Source organism: Micropterus dolomieu, linkage group LG18, assembly GCF_021292245.1.
Source record: "Micropterus dolomieu isolate WLL.071019.BEF.003 ecotype Adirondacks linkage group LG18, ASM2129224v1, whole genome shotgun sequence".
Lineage (NCBI taxonomy): Eukaryota > Metazoa > Chordata > Actinopteri > Centrarchiformes > Centrarchidae > Micropterus > Micropterus dolomieu.
In genome coordinates this window covers 21553594-21571970 of record NC_060167.1, presented here as the reverse complement: position 1 = coordinate 21571970, position 18377 = coordinate 21553594, and the positions used below count along the sequence as shown (strand labels likewise).

The window sequence follows — 18377 nt, the reverse complement described above, 5'->3', positions numbered from 1 at the left end:
CATTTCTGCCCTGTTGGACGTGCAGACATGAACACACAACAGGTGGGGACACATGACAGTAATGTCAACTGATATTAAGTCAAAACGGAAATGACTCAGGAGTCAGTGACGGTAAAACACTGAGGTGTGCGTGAACATTTGCAGGCAGGATTATACTTCCCCTAGCCATTCATAAAGCAGGTGATATCTGAACACCGACGGGGCATTCCCAAACAGGGAAAATAAAATAATTTATTCAGCAGCCCTTCCCATAACTAATGAAAATAAACCACACACATAGTAGGTTCTGCGGTGAATTTGATGTAGGCTAGATTTAATCCGGGATCTGATGTGGGAATGAACTGAAGGTCACAAATTGGAGAATGTAGGCTGTCCATTTTTTAAGCTATTGTAAACGTGCTTAATTGGAATATTTTAAAAGTGTGTGCCTGAACACTGGGGGCTGTTTATATTAATAGGTCACCACCAGTATGTTTTATCTGGCATAATTCCCCAGGAATAAATTCAGGCTGCGACATGCTGAACAGCCTGTAAAATGTGCGATGAGGAGGGAATGTCGTTTTGTTTCCTGGTGTCACCCAACGTCGTATGTTAGGCTACTCGATGATGGGCGTAACGTGCAATGACGACGAGGATTCTGTGGATTTTGACGGTGACGTAAGGAGGAGATCTGGTTAAAAGGCCACCTGAGGGCTGAGGTTGAGATTATACTCCACTGACTTCGCAGCGGGGAAGTAAACACACGAGATGATCTGGACTATTTTTCTGCTCATCCAAGTTGCTCTGCTTTATTTTATTCTAACACACAGATCGAGGTAAGTTAGGCTACTGTTTGATCCACCTGTATTGCCCTATATACATATTGTGATTGTCCCATTTGCCTGGAGCAATGAAAAGCTCGCTCTTTTTAACCCTGATATAGGTGTGCTCTTGTCATCTATTCTTTTTATTTACTTTAGTGTAATATCTGTGTTTTTGCTGTGAACTATAATGTAAAACCAATTTGGTGCTAAGTAGTTTATCAATAATAATACCATTTTTGAAGGACTCACCACGCGTTTTTATTAACGCAAGCACAGCTAGCCTATTTATTTTCTTAATTTAATGGGTTGCTCCTCCTTAGTCTAAGGAATGTGGTTAAACTATAATTTAAACTTTCAGTGTTAAAATTAGAAATCTTCCTATAGGAATCTTTACACCTCACTGCTTTTTGTTTTCATTTGAAGCAATAACAACTGTTATGTATTTGGGATGTAATATTAATTTTAAAACTAATCCCTGTTATTGTTCTGTTGACTTTTATCTTTATAACCATAATCTCACGATAAAAGACTGTTTGCCCAAGGATGGAAGCTGGCAGACCACATAATGTTGTTATATTGATGAGGCAAACAGCAAAGCATATGCATGTGTCAAATAAGATACATTGTGTTGTTTATAGTCCTGTACCTTTAATAGTGTGACAGTTAAATAGTGTAGTAGCATAAATTGCCAAACCAACAGATAAGCCACTTAAAACTTAGAAACTATTTAACAATACACAAACTCTGTTTTAATTTCTTATTTATATTCTTGTTTAGATCCAAGAGTGATCCACCTCTAGACAAAGGGATTATCCCATGGTTAGGCCATGCACTTGAATTTGGAAAAGATGCTTCCAAGTTCTTGAATCGAATGAAGCTGAAGCATGGCAACATTTTCACAGTAAGTAGAAGAAACCTAAAGATGATGTACACTTCACACAACAATCATACATCTGTAGAACCTTAGGCTAGATGTCTGTGCATTTTTAGGGGCTCTTCTCCATATTAGCCTAAAGGTTCAGAGTCAAAGTCTTTCAACTGTTGTGAAAAAAGGGAAATTAAACATTTATGATTCCATGACAACTGGGAAAACTCCCTCCACTGAAGAAGATAGTGTGATACAATTGAAAGCTGAAGAACATCTAATAAATTGATCTGATGATTAGATTGTTTTATCAACTTCCAAAGTCAAGAATAAAGTTTATTATGCAATTCAACCTTACTAATAGATTATAGTGACCGCTTGGTAATCAGTTCTAATGCTACATTCAGAGGAACTGCAACAGTAGAAAAGAGAAGTACTGTTTGTAAAACGTGATAAAGGCCTGTGAATTTTTAATCAGACCTGTTGTAAAATTTTCATCTTGTTTTAATCCCAAAATTAATTTAGAAGAGGCTAAGAGTGCTACTACCTCTTCAGATGGTTCTGTAGAATACATCTTTTAGAGATTTAAGAATATGTTCATAGCCTATTCATCACCATCACACAACACAGATTTAAACCACTATGATTTTCAGTTATCTTGAAACAAAATGTTTCATATGTTTTGAGCTACTTACAAACCATTTCCCAAGAAATGTGATCTGGAGTTTTGTATTAATTCAAAAGATTTGTGGAATACTGCTCCTTATCAGAAATCAGATAAACTGAGGTGAAGTTGTTTAGCTTGAAAAACTCTAAATAGTTAAGAGATGAGATACTTAACAATTATAACAATGAGTATTAAGATATCAGCCATTGTCCAAATTTAGTTTGGTTAATTTGTTTATTACTGCTTTTAATCAAACAGCTTAACACTCATAAATGCATTCAAAAAGAATCTGCTTTCATTATACCTGTATGTATCCAATACATTCACTGTTGCACTGATGATCGACAGGTGCGTGCTGCCGGACGTTATGTGACGGTGTTGCTGGATCCGCACTCATACGACACAGTCATCAACGACTCGGATTCCCTAGACTTTACTCGCTATGCGCAGGTGCTCATGGAGAGGATCTTTAACCTGCAGCTCCCACATCACCAGCTGGCTAAAGCAAAAGCAATGATGAAGAAGTAATGCCCTTATTATTTTAAATTCCAAACTGAACACTTGCACTGTGTACTTTTATTTTCATTTCATGTTAATGTAGAAGCGAAAAGTAGTTTGTGGGAATCCGCCCGCTCAGGTCTCATGAATAGTATGGCTGTGGACACTTCTGTTAAACACTCTTCTCATTTTAGGAAATCTATTTTTAGGGCTTCTTGTTTTGTAATTGCTCAGTTGTCACACAGTTTTTTTTTCAGTGAGATAGTGGCTCAGCAGGCAGCCAGCCAAGAAAGGAGTGTAAAGCCACATACTCGATTCAATGTTTTTTATTTGAATGTTTTACGTTTTCTGGTTCCATCTGTATATGAGCATGCAGCTTTCCCACAGTTTGATCTTTAATAGCCTCCTTTATTTGCTCATCATGTTACCACTTCACCCACCTTCGCTAAATATAAAACCTAAGTTGTATTACTTAAGGGGGAAAAGTAGGGCAACTAAGTCAACAGATAGCTTTAAGAATGTGGGTTACTGAGTAATTGCTCTGTTTCACAATCCATCAATCAGGGTAACATGATTTACAGGACTCCCTACTGTGATACAGCAATTGACTGTTTCTTATCATGTAATTGCAACCTTTTGGGTCTGTAGGCACTTCATGGGAATGAATTTAGCCGTCCTTAACAGCACCTTGAGACGACACCTGCAAGGCTTGCTGAAAGCCAAGATGCCTCAGAACCAGAAAGACTGGAAAGAGGAGGGACTGTTCAGCTTCTCCTACAGCTTACTCTTCAAGTAAGAGCCCACTCCTCCTGCTCACACACACATTTTTGTTCATTAAGGGTAATACAAAACAAGGTTCCCCAGGTCATATTAGCACGATTTGCTGAGCTAAAGTAAGCCAAAGGTGACAGGCTGTGATGCTCTGTCTGTTTGTTTGGTTGTTTGGTCTGACACAGCTGCCTTCATAAGGAAGAACTATGCGGTCAAAATAACCCAAGGTCAAGATTATCTTTAGTGTCTTGTTTTGAATGAATATCCAATCGTATCTTCACACATGTATAGACAGGTGAAAAATAACTATTCGGAAGGCTAAATACACTCCACTGTACAACACACACTCTTAAAGCTGTAGTATGAGATTTTTTACATATAATTGAACATCCACCCTTGACAAACAAGTTCTCACAATGCTGATTAAGCCTGTCACCACCAGGTAAAGCTCTCTGTGTTCGCAGTGTACTGGGTTTTTTTAATCTGGTCTCTGTGGCGATGTTTTATGCCAACCAGCAATGATTGGTTTGCCTGAGCTGAAGTGGGGAGCACCTGTAGCTACCTAGCCACTGAGTAGGGTACGGGTATGGCGGAAGCATATGTCCTTAGAAATGCCTGGAAATGACAGTATTTGTGTAATTATTCTCACTGCCAGAAGGGGAGAGACTACAGGTTTAACTATGTCAAAAGAATGATTCATTCATGTCAATGGCCGTTAGCTAAACAATTTACATACCAGTCAATCCTGTGGTCCTCTGTTTGTAAACATGGCAAGACGAATGTAGGATGACGAAACTCGTTCACACAAATGTTGGAGGTCACTTTTCCGGTTGAACATTTTGGCAGAGCGGATGTGAATCAAAATGTAGCAGTTTCGTGGAAAGAAGCACCATCAGTAAACAAAGGAGAGAGCAGATCGTGCCAGAAGTGATCTGAAATGTGAAACAGTATATGATAGTAATGTTTACTGTGACAAGGTGACGTCCACCGTGAGGAGATGCCTCATAGTGTGGGCCAGTGGAAAAATACCAGTTGAAAGGGGATTTCTTGTGCGTGGAAACTGTGTGGGCTGGCTATCTTTCCATCAATCTGATAGTCCTGCACATTCCCACACTTTGTATCTCTCCTTTCTCTGCAGGGCGGGGTACCTGACCCTGTTTGGAGGAGAACAGAACAACAACGGCACAGATCCCTCAAGTGTCTACAAGGAGTACAAGAAGTTTGACGACCTCTTAACCAAAATGGCAAGAGGCACACTGAAGTCAGGTAGTTGAAAACACCCCCACTGCCTGCAGGTGTCTGAAAGCACTGTGACAAAATAAAATAAAATAAGTAAAATATGTCTGACAGTTATGATGTACATCATGTGTCGATATAGATCATATAGGGGTCATATCAGAATTACCAGCCATGAATCAGGAGAGGGCATTGCGTAAGTCTTTGCGGTTTACATTTGTCACTGTCTCGATGAGCATGGCTTGACATCATCGATGGATGTTCCCTCAGATTTGTTTTGTGGTTGCCATGGCGAGTTTCAATTACTCAGTTGCTTACATAACGTCTGGGAGCCTTTTAGTGTTTTACACGATTTTCTTTCACAATTCACGAATCACCATCCCAGTCCTCTACAGCCTGTGATCTAGCTGGTAGCTCACTTGTCCCTGTCACTACATTGGCTAAACCTTACTTCCCCACACCTTGTCTCTCTTTGCACACCGCATTATCGTTTAGAATTGCAACCTGCCGCAACCACACAGGAAAGTCAGCCAATAACAATATTATTGTATACCTCTTTCAGCCGTACTTGTCATACCTGAAATAATGTTTCCTCGTCCACCTCTTCCGGTTGAGCTGAACTGTTTATGTTTTGTCTGTGACTCGCCCCCTGACTTACTTTGTGATGTTTATCTGTGTGATAGAGGAGAAGAGGACAGCCCAGAGTGTTCGACATAGACTGTGGGAGCTCTTGGCTCCAGCAGGTCTGAGTGATGACTCAGGGTCAAGCCCTTGGATTCATGCTTACAGGCGGCTCCTGCAGGAGGAAGGGGCCGACGAGGAGACACAGAAGAAGGCTGTACTGATGCAACTCTGGGCCACACAGGTGAGTCAGAGATCAAAAGAAAGGCATTCTGTGTGCACAAATTTCAGCTGGTGATCACCTCTAGAGATTAGGCAAGTTGCCTGCTCAGTCAGAGGAACGTGATGTCACAGTGTCTCTGCTGAGGTTGTTTCTGTCCCACAGGTCTCCAAGGATACATGAATTCAAAGACACCGAGATAGAGCTGTAGAGGTGAAGTAGCAGTACTCTCATTTGGCACATGAGAGCGCTGTTCACCTCTGCTTTCACAGCAGTTATTCTGCCTTTCAGTGGGAAAGCCATAAACGGTTGTCAGGAATATAGATCGGGGAAAGACAGAGGATTGTAAATAAACATACTATCATTCTTGAGACTACCTTGGTGGTGGTAATGTGCTGGACTTCAAAAAGCTGATATTGCCATTTCTTACATCACAATAAAGGGAATGGCAGCTTTATTGATATTTTTATCTGTTACTATAATGCACAGTTTAAGGTGTTCTCCTGAAGAATCGTTGTATGAAAATACAAATAATTTACAGTTACAACTAATAAGCCTGAAACTTTTAAACTGGTTTGTTTGTACATCTACAAACAGTCGGGTCATGGAGCAGTGTGCGCATACCTGCATCTCCACCCATGTTAAAGAAAGTGATTGTCATTTCTACATTTACAAGACAAAAAGTAGGTCAAGGTTATACTGGTTTCAGTCTTGAATGAGATTTGAGCTGGTCTTGACTACTTACTCACATATAACTGGACTTGGTATTGACTCATACGTCTTGCCTACAGCCCTGCTGGAGGGGTTTATTGCACCAAAGGTGTTAATCAGACATTTACTTGAACATTTGCTTTACCCAGCAGGCTGCTTACTGATCCTTTTTGCACTTGTCACCGTGGTTTATTTCCGTTCGATTACAAGTTTTGAGTCATAATGTTTAGTTGTCTCTGAGTCACATTTTAAACTTCCCTGAAACTTTAGTGAGAGGAATTAACATTGCATGATGTACTTGGACATACAGAGCATTTGTTAGATGGTTCAGGCAATAATGTAATGCTAGTCAGTGTAGTCAAACGCACAGAAAATATTTCTGCTTCTAAGGACGGTGTCCCACGCTCAGGTCTGCGATACTTGTGCCAAATGTTTGGAGAATATGTTCTTGTGACGCATGCTTTAGTGGATACTCAAGTTCTATCATCATCAGTGTTTATGTATTGTAAAGTAAGCATTATTTACTCTTTGTAGTATATTTGCAGTGATTTAGGAGGCAATTTTGTAGAAATGAAATCACTATGTTATATTTCCTCTGTGTTCACTACTGTATGTGTCTACTCCTGGCAGACAATGTTGTAGTTTACTCTAAAGCTAAATAGCTTAAATGTCCTGCCCTTGGATGCAGGCAGATGGCAGGGGACCTCGGGTTTCCAATGGCTTTCCTTTTTAAGTAAACCATTACCGTGCTGTGCTTTGCTAGTAGTGAGACTATCCAGACCATGGCCCCTCTCATCCCAGACACATGAAAGGAAGCCATTCTTTTTTTATCTCGTCAGCACTAAAGATTCATTAGGCTTTTTTTAAAAATGTATTTATTTGAACCTAACTTTACTGGAAATCTGTACTTTGTTGCAACAACAAAAGACAGACATGGGTACTCTGGGTGTCATGTGGTGTTCTTATTTGCAAACACTAAATAACCACCTGCGCTGTCACTATGCAACGCCAAAGTGAGAAAGACGACCTTATCATTGTCATCATGTGAGTCTTTGTTTGTTTCCAGGGTAATGTTGGCCCTGCTGCATTTTGGCTGTTGGGCTACTTGTTGACCAGTCCTGAGGCTCTGACAGCGGTGAAGAGGGAGATGGAAACCTCAGAGACCTCTCACCTGGACAGACCTGTGAAAACCCCTGTGTTTGGTGAGGGCTTGATCCCAGCTTGTGTAAACCAAGACATTTATTGTATAGTTGTAGGTGGTTCCTATTGTCAACAAGATGAAGTAGAGACAAAAGTCTGGATTCACTTTTTTTCAGAATGCAACATATACTGTAGTCTATAGAATGGAGAATAGAATCTGGAATAATAGAGATTATGTACACATATAGAGCACAATTTACTGGACCAAGAACAATGGAAAAAAGAAAACTAATTAAATAAAGAAATTGGGAATTATAACTCCAAATAGGCATTGTGTACTGTATAAAATAGACCAGTTAAGTTGTAAAAATTCATAAAATGTATATAAATACTGCAGAAATATTTATGAGGACAAATACTGCTGCTATTATGCTATTATTAACAACATTTCTTTCTGCCCTTTCGCAGATAGTGCCCTGGAAGAGACACTTAGACTCACTGCTGCCCCCTTTATCACCAGAGAGGTAGTGCAGGAAAAGACCCTCCACATGGCAGATGGCCAGGAGTACCTGCTGAGGAAAGGAGACAGGGTGTGTTTGTTCCCTTTCAACAGCCCTCAGATGGACCCTGAGATTTACCAAGAGCCACAGGTTTGTAGTCCTGTCTTGTTAAAGTAACGGCATCCCTGTTTGAAAAAAACTTCCTTAGCTGCCAGTAGGAATAGTAGTAATTGTATTGGGGATTAGTTGGAGGCATATTTAAGTGTAATTAGTGTAGTGGTTTATGTAAGGTGGAAACAGCGCATACATAAAGCTGACCCTGTATTACCCAGTGAGAGGTCAAACCCAGAGCTGTGGACCATTGAGAGATTAGCCGAGCACAGGAACAGAAACACAGCTAATAGGCGTGGGAAGGACATTGCAGTAAGACTGCATTAAGAAAGTCTGTCTAGCAGAAATTAGAAAAACAAACAGGCATTAAACTGTATAATCAAGCTAATTTCCATAGATAAATCTGTCCTTTCTAATTGCTTGCATCTAATATCTGCTTCTAAAAAATGTGTTTCCTTTCCAGAAATACAAGTACGATCGCTTCCTGAATGAAGATGGATCAATGAAGAGAGATTTTTATAAAGGAGGGAGGCGGCTGAAATATTACACTATGCCATGGGGTGCAGGGACCAATGGCTGTGTGGGAAAGCACTTTGCCATCAATACCATCAGACAGTAAGTGTCCTAGAACTAGTGCATCATATATGGTGACAGACCTGAAAAGGTTTCCACGCTGGAGAAGTTTGTTACCTTAGTGTTCTAATTTCATGTTTCATCTGTGTCTACTCTTGAGGTTTGTTTACATGGTGTTGGCTAACTACGATTTGGAGCTTTGTGACCCAAATGCTCAGATGCCGGAGGTAAATGCCAGTCGTTATGGATTTGGGATGATGCAACCAGAGGGGGACTTGCTCATCCGATATAAACCCAGGAATACACTTTAAACTTTAAAACCAGCAGAACACCTATCTTGTATGCTCATTTCAACATATGCACATTGTTTATAGTGTCAATATGTCGTTTGAACTTTTGTATTTTTTATTTATGCTATACAGTTTGTACTTTTGTTATTTATCAATAAATGTAAATAATACATTATGTCTAATCTTGTGTTTTCAAATTTCTTTGCGTTTTTGGAGTGAAATGATTAGTTCAAGTCCGTTACAGTTGCTTCAACTAGTGTTCACAAGGTGTTGAGGGGTTCTGTATGTTAAATAGAGAGCACGAGTGCAATGAGGGGACTGCCTGTACTGTAAACAGAGCCGGCTACACATCTGTCACACTGACACATGCCTGCTGTTTCCAGAGTTAAGCTAAGTGGAAAGTTTAGATTTATATGCCGTTTGGAAAGAGACTAATCACAAACAGTACAATGCAGGCTTGTGATTAAACAACAAAGAAAAATGCTCTTTATTTCTGTTCACTTCATGTTGAAGACATGATGTTTTGATTAAAAGATACAGAGTTAGGGCACAGACATGAACAAAATCTGCCCCACTAAGCCCCAATAAAGGTGGCTTTAATTATGTGTCCTGAGTCGCTGATTTTGTGCGGATGAATGAGTAACTTTTTTCCACGTAACATGACTATGTCATGGAGCCAAGACAATTGGGTTGTCTCTGCAAAGTCTGAACTATACTACTGCACAGACTTATAGTAGATACCGTATTTCCACCATTTTTCAGATTAGTAAGCATCCACAGGCTACCATCCAGGGAAATCCAGGAGTACACCTCTTTCTATAAGGATATTGTTCAGTGGCCTTACTTTAAAATGAATCTACAAGAATCCTGGTAAAATTACAGTTTTTGCTGTAATAGTTATGGGTATATAGTACCTTCACAAAATTATTTTGATCAAGTAGTGGCAGATGGTGTGAATTCCTATGAAATGGTTTGCTGGCCTCTTACACTGCTGCACAAAGCATGAACTGCATTATAGATGTTCTGAACTGTGGCTCAACGGCTCTGTGAGGGTTAAAACTCACACAGGCTGCAGCCGCTGGAGGAGTCTGAGTGAAGTCAGCCCCTGCAGGATCCCGTTCACAGTTACAGGCGCCGGACGGCCAGCAGGTACTCCCGCCGTGAGCAGGTAGACGAGAGAGGACAGTATTCCCGGCGACTCCCGACAGTCTACTTGTTGATTTGCCCCGGGAGGGGTGGACAGGGCAGATTGGACATGGCGAGGTCTGCGTAAAACAATTAAATTTTTCGACATGTCGCTATGTAGCTCATGATGCCTCCATCAGCTCCCAGCAGAGCGCGGGAGACCTGGACGGGCATAAGAAGTTTCAACGCATTTACTCTTGAAATGGTGCTGATGTCCGTCCACGAGGTGAGTCGGGATTTAAGAAAGACACGCATGTATCGTATTTCTTTATTGTGTTTGAATTTAATCTTGGCTTCAGGTTTCATTGTCATAGGCAGTTGTTGACGAAGCACTAAGTTTCACTTTGACATTGCATAATGCTGTCTCTGTTTGGTGTAGCTGGCCATCACGATGCACTAGTTTGACTGCCAGCTCATGTAGGTAGCCTATATTTATGTATCTCCCCAAAATGTGTTGCATGACTCAGACATGCGCAAAAGAATGTAGTAATCATGACATGTTTGCCTCAGCTAAAATTAACTTTCCACATTGCTATAATTTTGCTTTGGAAAGTCGGCGTGAGCAAACAAAACTACAAACAACTTGTAACAGCAGACTGGTCTTAGGGGGTGACATAATGTGTTGCGGGCTCTTAATCAAAGTTGATAATCGGTGTTAGTATTAGTCCAGCTTAACATCCCTCTAGAGAACAGTTCGGCAACATATTCATGTTTGTCTCTCACAAACACGCTGCCTTTGCATAAGGGATGGATTGCTGTCCCACCCGGGACGTTTCAGCACCAGAGCACGTGGACAGCGACAGACGCTGTGTCTGTGGCGCGACCGACCGCCGTTTCAGCAGCGGACAGCGCTCACAAGTGAAGTCCAGTTTATCATTGGCCCGCCCCCCCGCCACCCTAGTCAGCAAGAAAATCGGCTGTGCCTGTTAAAGCTGATTAAAATATCTATTTGGTTCTCTGATGAGTGGATAAACCACCTGACATTGCTACTGTAGGACACCGGCACTCACTGTTCAACGGCAATAATTTATTTTCTTTTTGTCTTTTATTACAGCCACAATACGAAGTAAGGAGGGACCCTGATGAGGTCTTCTACAGGACCACCTCTTCCTAATCTACCAGACTGCATCTTCCAGTCTTTCCAAGTGACCGAGTGACTTGAGTGAAGATGATCAAAGCGGGGTCTCGGTCGGGCACCTCGCTGCCCACGGATACGATGGACATCATCCGCAGCAAGACCCACACCCGCCGAGTGAGGCTCAACGTCGGGGGCCTCCTCCACGAAGTCCTGTGGAGGACGCTGGACCGGCTGCCCCGCACAAGACTGGGCAAACTAAGAGACTGCAACACCCACGACTCTATCATGGAGATATGCGACGACTACAGCTTAGATAGCAACGAGTACTTTTTCGACAGGCATCCCGGCGCATTCACCTCCATTCTCAACTTCTATCGCACCGGAAAGTTACACATGATGGAGGAGATGTGCGCCCTCTCGTTCAGCCAAGAGCTGGACTTCTGGGGCATCGACGAGATCTACCTGGAGTCCTGCTGCCAGGCCAGGTATCACCAGAAAAAGGAGCAGATGAACGAGGAGCTCAAAAGAGAGGCCGAGAACATGAGGGAGAGGGGAGGAGAGGAGTTTACAACCACATGCTGTTCCGAAAAGAGGAAGAAACTCTGGGACCTCTTGGAGAAGCCTAGTTCATCATTTGCAGCTAAGGTACAACTCAGCTTTTCTTATTGCCACACTGCCAGGGCAGATCAAGTGAAAGTAGAAGGTAACCCAGAGGGTAGCAATGGCATGCAGCCAACAGGCCTATATTAATTAAGTTTTAAAGACTTAGCCTATCTCTCCATCAAAAGCTGGAGGGAGGGTTGCTGAGTAGAGTTTGGTCATATAATTATTAGGGTTTAAATTTAGAAAATGGTTTAACTTCCAGAGGCAAGCACAAATCTCTCTTTGAGACTGGCTCGATCTGATGTCTGACTTTCTTTTAACCTGCTTTTAATCTGTCATTTTCAGTAGCTGGTTGGGGAGGGGAGGGCAGACAGGGAGAAAGATGTTGTTGTACTCAGGTGTGAATGTCAAAGCCGTTGGCAAAGTTTTGCTTATTGAATAGCATGACTTTGGAAAGTAATTTTGTTGCTCCACTTAAGACAATAATCTTAACTAGGTGTACTTTCCTGAGAAAAGACTTGAGTGCTGTTGTTGTGGCGAGTCAATTAAAACTCTTTTTTGTTGTTGTGCATGACAGCCCTCATTGTCTCCCTTTTACGGCTTACATGTTCCCAAGCCAGTACTGTCAGAAAGCTGATCTCATGGGGTAATTATTATTGAATGTTTGTTTTTAATTTGCAACACCAGAGAGGAGGAAAAGATTGACACTTCGTGTTAGAGTTTAATCCATGTCAGGACTGCAGGAAACTTTCCTGCACAAATACATATTTTTAGACCATCACACACCCCACCTCCTTTCAACAGTCCTCCACTCTCACTTCATTAGCCACCCCTGCCTCATTTCCAGTCCAGTATTCAATCATCGAGCTCATTACCAGGCTCATAGCCCACACTCCAGGAACAAGAGTACTTTACTTTGCAGGATCAATGGATATAGTCATGTTAACAGCATTTTTAAGTGAACTGACTTTGCGAAAGATGTGACTGGGTCAATATTCAATTAAAAATGTTAAATAACCCAGTGGGGTATTACAAGTACAACTGTTTGGGGAATCTGCAACATAAAGAGACGATGCTGTTTTTTGTCACTCTAGCTGAGAGAGGGAAAAAGTTCAACAAATGATCTGCTTCACTTCCATTGTGCGTGTCAGTCTTTCATTTTCAGAGCAATGTTTTCACCATGCGTGTATCACTTACGTTTGTGCGCACAGAAATATGTTAGGAATACATGAAACCTCTGGTATTCCAGCCACAAAAGATATCATGGTGGATACATTACTCAAAGAAACACCTCCTTGAACAGGGGTTCCTGCATAATTTATTCAGCTCATCCACTGAAAGTGCCTGCTCTATCTCTGACCTTGAATTACTCAAGCCCTTAATTATTTTTCCTAATTATTCAATCACATTGCTTAAAGACATGCCATATTTAAGAGTGCCGAGTGCCCCTCGGTTTTCTATTGAGGCTTTTTTAAAAACACCACACAGTCAAAGCATCCTCCAGCACCAGGTCCTCTGGTATGCATGCTGACTTACGGACCTCCTGGCATCAGAGATATCAGTGTTTATTAGATTAACAAGAAAGGAAGTTTTACTTCCTGTGGACAATACAGGCTGCCCTACATGCTGAAACATTTGTTGGCCTCCACACACTCCTACGTGCAAGACAATGTGCTCTAATGATGCCTCTAAAGCTGTTTGTTTTTTCTGCACACTAGTGCCCCACTGCACACAGCTTTTTTCCCACCCCTGGGCCCTGCCCCTCAAACAGCCCACCACTGCATCTTCCACAAATTTTATCTACGAAACAACTCCTATCTCCAAGAAAAAGAATGTAGCTGAAACTATTTATCACCACTGTATGTCTGTTTGGCCACATAGTTTATTCATATTTTGTTGTGATGCAATCAATATCCTCTAAGCCAGCAGAGGGAGCTATACTGGATTAAGTAATTTTTGCCTAAGGCCTTTAATAATGTTGGTCATCATTTTTTTAATTTAATTAGACACGTTTTGGATTGGTTGATGTTGATAAAAGCTGGTTTATTGCATCTAATAACTCAGGCTATTGTTGCTGATATTAAAATAAATCCACTTGAAATCCTCAAGGGTGTATTCTGGGCCCTGTGTTATTGCCAGTGTCTATTAATAACATAATTTTCCAGGCAGATGATGTTCAATGCATATCATGAATCCTTTGTTTTAAAGCCAGGGTGTGGGACTTTTACAGATGAACATCTGTTACATTCAAGCCCTTAATGAATCATTCTGCACCTTATGAATGGAACTGTCAAGGGGGTAACTGAGTGAAGTGGCAGGGAACTGAGGGGTGTGGACCCAAATGCAGACAACAGCAAGGCGAGAGAAGGATGCACTTCAAAATAAGGTTTATTCAAATAACTAAACAGGCTTACGTGGAAGCTCGGTACAAAAGTCCAAACAAAGGTAATCCAGAAGAATGTAAATCCAACACAAAGACAGAGTAATCCAAAACCAGAAATCCAGGGAACAGCGCACTAGGCAGAACACTCAATGTAGACACAAGGACGTGACAAAGACTGAAAACAACTGAGGACAATATATACACTGGTAAACGAGCAGGGAGGGAAGCACAGCTGAGATACATCAGGTAATCAAACAAAGCTAGACAAGGACACCAGGTACACAAGCTTACCAAAATAAAACAGGAAGTAAAGTTTACAGGAACACACAAGGACAGATCTACCAAAGTAAAACACAAAATAGGGAGAGACCGCAAAATCAGGACACGGACAGAGACGGGACCAAACAGGAGACTACACTAAAACATGGAGATATAAGACTAAGGACTAAGACAGACCATAATGATAAAACACAGAAGTACACACATCAGGAAAACACTAAACATGAACAAAAGCACAGGACTAAGGAAATTATGTTAAAAACCAGAAAACCACAGGGAAAAAATACAACTCATAACAGGAACTAAATGAAAGTACATTATTCTATGATATTCTTGTTGAATGATTACATTTTTTAATTGCCAACTTATTTAATAATACTTCTGATTGTTCCTAAATATAACAATGTTACCTTTGTGTTTCTTTAAAACATAAACCTGATTTCAGTGAGAGCACGTGAGCAAATATATGTTTGAATCTGAATATTTACTCAGCTCTGCTGCTGTCCACTGAACTCACAGGACTACAAATTATGAAATAAAGATCTGGAGCGTGACAAAATCCTTGTAACAATGTTTACTTTGCAAAATCATAATAGGCTCAAGCCATGGTCCATGGCACACTCATCAGTGATTAATTGACTCCACTTTGCATTTATGCAAGTTTCTGTAAAATAATTACACAACAAGCACAAGTTTCCACCTCGTGGAGTGCCCCTAATACGTTATTGTGCATTTCAGCATTGGCTCATGTTTCTGCTCCACTGAGGTTTTGTCATTCAGTTTGAATCTCTTTACAAAGTCAAACAGAGAAATAGGTACACTGTTGATGTCCTTCTCCCGTGCTGGCATGCAATCAGCTAAACACATCAGTATATGCTGTGTACAATGAAGGGGCCCAGAAACTTTAGAATGAAAGCAAGGGTAGGGAAGCAGGCGATGTTTGACAAATAGGGCCATTTCCTTATTGTTTGGTTTCCATATGAGACAGAGAACAGTAAAAATGCCAAATTGAGGTTAAATGGCAGCCATTAAATGCAATCTTGTTTCTGAGGCTTAATTGAAGAGTTGCATCAGTGAAATGGCTTGTTCCCAAACACATATTCCGCCTCATTTATTTTTCAGTGCTGATGAAATTTTAATTGGACATTAATAAAGCTTGACTTAATGCCTGAGAGAGATAGTGGGATCCAAATATCTATAGCTCCAGACCTCCCCAAAAGTACACATAGTCACCAGTGCTTGCTGTCATACAAGCCATTTTTCATGTCAAAGCAGCAGTGAAGGACACCATGTGTGCAGCCAGTCTGTCTTTCTTCTTGGGAGTGTTGAGGTATTACTAAATAGTTTTAGACCCACTTGAATCTGCATTTCGACCACGGGTCTGCCCACTAAATTATTTAGCATAACAATATGCACTCCTGGAAAAACTTGCAGGTAATCATTTCATCAATAAAAGATGATGCTTTTGTTGATGCAGAACACAATGTGCTGAATACCTATGTCATCATTTTAGTGTGTCCTAGTGGGAGGAAAGGGTACGTGGGCTGTAAAAGAAACTTGCCTGTGTAATACTGCATGTCTCAGCATGCATCTGTTGCTCAATTCCCTCTAAGGTGCAGCTCAATCTCGGAGGGATCATAGTCACCCTATAAATCAAACTCATTGGCATTAGAAAGTTCAGTGTTTAAAACTCTGTGTGTGATGACTCAATATTTTCTGCCAATTATTTTGTTATTTTAAGAGATATCTCTGCCTGTTTGGTTTTTGTCTGTCTCTTATACTCTTATAACTGGTTTTGAAAAAGTCAAGTCTCAGTTGGAAAAAGGTGATCTCATGTACTTCCATGCACCAATCAGGATTTATTAAATTTAAATCATGTGATGACAGTTAAATATAGTATGTTGACAGGCCACCATCAATGACATCTGATGAAATATTTTGTTTGTACTTATTTACCCACAAATAATTTATGTAAACATTTCAGTATTAAATATAATATAATATAGTAATGTTATATATGTATTACATTGTGTCCCCTTTCATGGTTGTAGGTGTTAATATTTATTTAAACAGTTGTATTACAACGTCAGAATAAATTATTTGTAGATTATCCCAAGAAATATACCTTGTAGTTTACCTAACACAGTCAAAGCATCCAGAATATAGATCAAATTAGCATATTTGTTTTATTGAGTCACTATGCATTAATTAGAATTAAATGATAACTATTTTAACTCATTGTTTTTTTGTTTTAACATTGTATGTATAAGAAAATGTATGTGCATGAAGTCATAAGTGTGCACAAAGAATATTAGGTCCAGTAGTATGCGAAATTAGCTACAGACAGATACACACACGCCCACACGCAGTCAGACACGCACACACGACCAAGCTCATGATGACCTTCAGGCTTACGCCTGGCAGAGATAATTAATGATTGTAGATACATTTAATTTATAACATATAACACGCAATGTAAGAAAAAGGCTTAACATATCAAAGAGACACAACATAGACAGTTACACACAGACAAACAAAATTGGATTGATAATCTATTCCAGGCATGGGATGGGATGGAGGATGTGGTTAGATATTGAAAACTTGAATTCAACTACAATATGGATATACAGTACATTATGTTTTACAGTACAACTTAATGGTAAGTTGGTTGACGATAATGATAACTAAGCAAACAGGAGCAGGGTCTGATTGTTAAATTCCTGTTAAGTTTTTTACAGAGTCTAAAAAATAGTGTTGACACATACATCTTTCACTTTACAGACTTGCTTGCTGACACTTCTACACTCTGGGAATTTGAATTCTTGTCTCCTAAAAGCCTTGCAGCATTCTCTCTACCCACTGAAGCTTTGGTCCAGAACAGGATACTGAGCTATAAAAACTGACACTTAGTTCTTTCGCCTTGGCAGAGGCTGTTTGAACTAATTGCATGGAAACTTCTCCTCTCCTCCCAGAGACGGCCATGACTGGAGGCAGTTAACTGAATTTCTTTACCACACATCAGATACGCCCGATTGGCTTCACTGTAAGCACATTGCTTTGTTGTTTGTGAAGTCTGAGATTACTCTGTGCATCCGGGCGGTGGCTCTGTGTGGATATCAGGGTGGAGATATCCACGGTGTTCTGTTACCTGCTGCACATTCACCCCATACAGCCTAGCAGATGACTTTTTGTAAGAATGGAAAGAAATTAATGGCAAAGACCGCAAGGCAAGCTGAGTTGAGTCCCTGACCCGCCACTAGAAGGGGACTATGATGTGTGACTTCCCACGGACCACTGCGTGCTGATAGCTCTGCATGAAGGAGTGCAGTCACTCATGCTAACCTCCAGCACTGTGTCACAGGAACTGCAATGGGTCCAGCAGAGATGCGGCAGTCACTGTGATTTTATGGTCTCTGTTTTTATTTTCAGCAACGGCTCTGAGTAATAGAGCTGAGAGTTTCCTCTGTCTCTTTGTGTTTCTGTCTATCCTTCCTTCCCTACCTTTGTCTTATGGTACGGCATGGTGTCCAACAAGCTGTATTTTATCAGTTGTTTTCAAGGGTTGTTGCTCTGAGACAGCAACTTCCGTTGTGCTTACGTGAGCTTTGAATAGCCATAAATCAATGACATACATGTTTCCCAGTTGCCAGAGTAATTGCAGTGCCAGGAAACGCCGAGTGGGCTAACACAGAGTCACAGCGACTGTTTGGCACATGGAAGTCTGTTTCTGTTTTTCTTTTATTGTACTCCCTTCTCTCATTATTCAAGTAACCTAATCAGCATGTAAGCGCTCATTATTGCACAAATTCTAATTAAAGATACGAAGAACTCTATAAATACATT

At 40.7% G+C, this 18377-nt stretch overlaps 2 protein-coding genes across 3 annotated transcripts in view; both read left to right on the top strand.

Moving 5' to 3' along the window:
* Positions 1-9181, top strand: part of LOC123987371 (prostacyclin synthase-like) — a 9721-nt gene extending 540 nt beyond the window's left edge. The window contains exons 1-10 of one of the 2 annotated variants that reach the window (XM_046076184.1): positions 676-815; positions 1581-1704; positions 2684-2859; positions 3482-3625; positions 4743-4870; positions 5524-5705; positions 7459-7594; positions 8001-8182; positions 8607-8758; positions 8877-9181. In XM_046076184.1, the coding sequence (XP_045932140.1) occupies positions 748-815; positions 1581-1704; positions 2684-2859; positions 3482-3625; positions 4743-4870; positions 5524-5705; positions 7459-7594; positions 8001-8182; positions 8607-8758; positions 8877-9027 (1443 nt within the window). In that variant the 5' untranslated portion in view covers positions 676-747 and the 3' untranslated portion in view covers positions 9028-9181. Of the gene's footprint in view, positions 1-675; positions 816-1580; positions 1705-2683; positions 2860-3481; positions 3626-4742; positions 4871-5523; positions 5706-7458; positions 7595-8000; positions 8183-8606; positions 8759-8876 lie in introns of those variants that run through there. The other variant, XM_046076185.1, reaches the window with a different exon arrangement.
* A 2178-nt stretch (positions 9182-11359) lies between these two features.
* Positions 11360-18377, top strand: part of LOC123987328 (potassium voltage-gated channel subfamily B member 1-like) — a 32877-nt gene continuing 25859 nt past the window's right edge. Inside the window, exon 1 of the mRNA XM_046076099.1 lies at positions 11360-11914. Within this exon, the coding sequence (XP_045932055.1) occupies positions 11360-11914 (555 nt within the window). The remainder of the gene's footprint in view (positions 11915-18377) is intronic.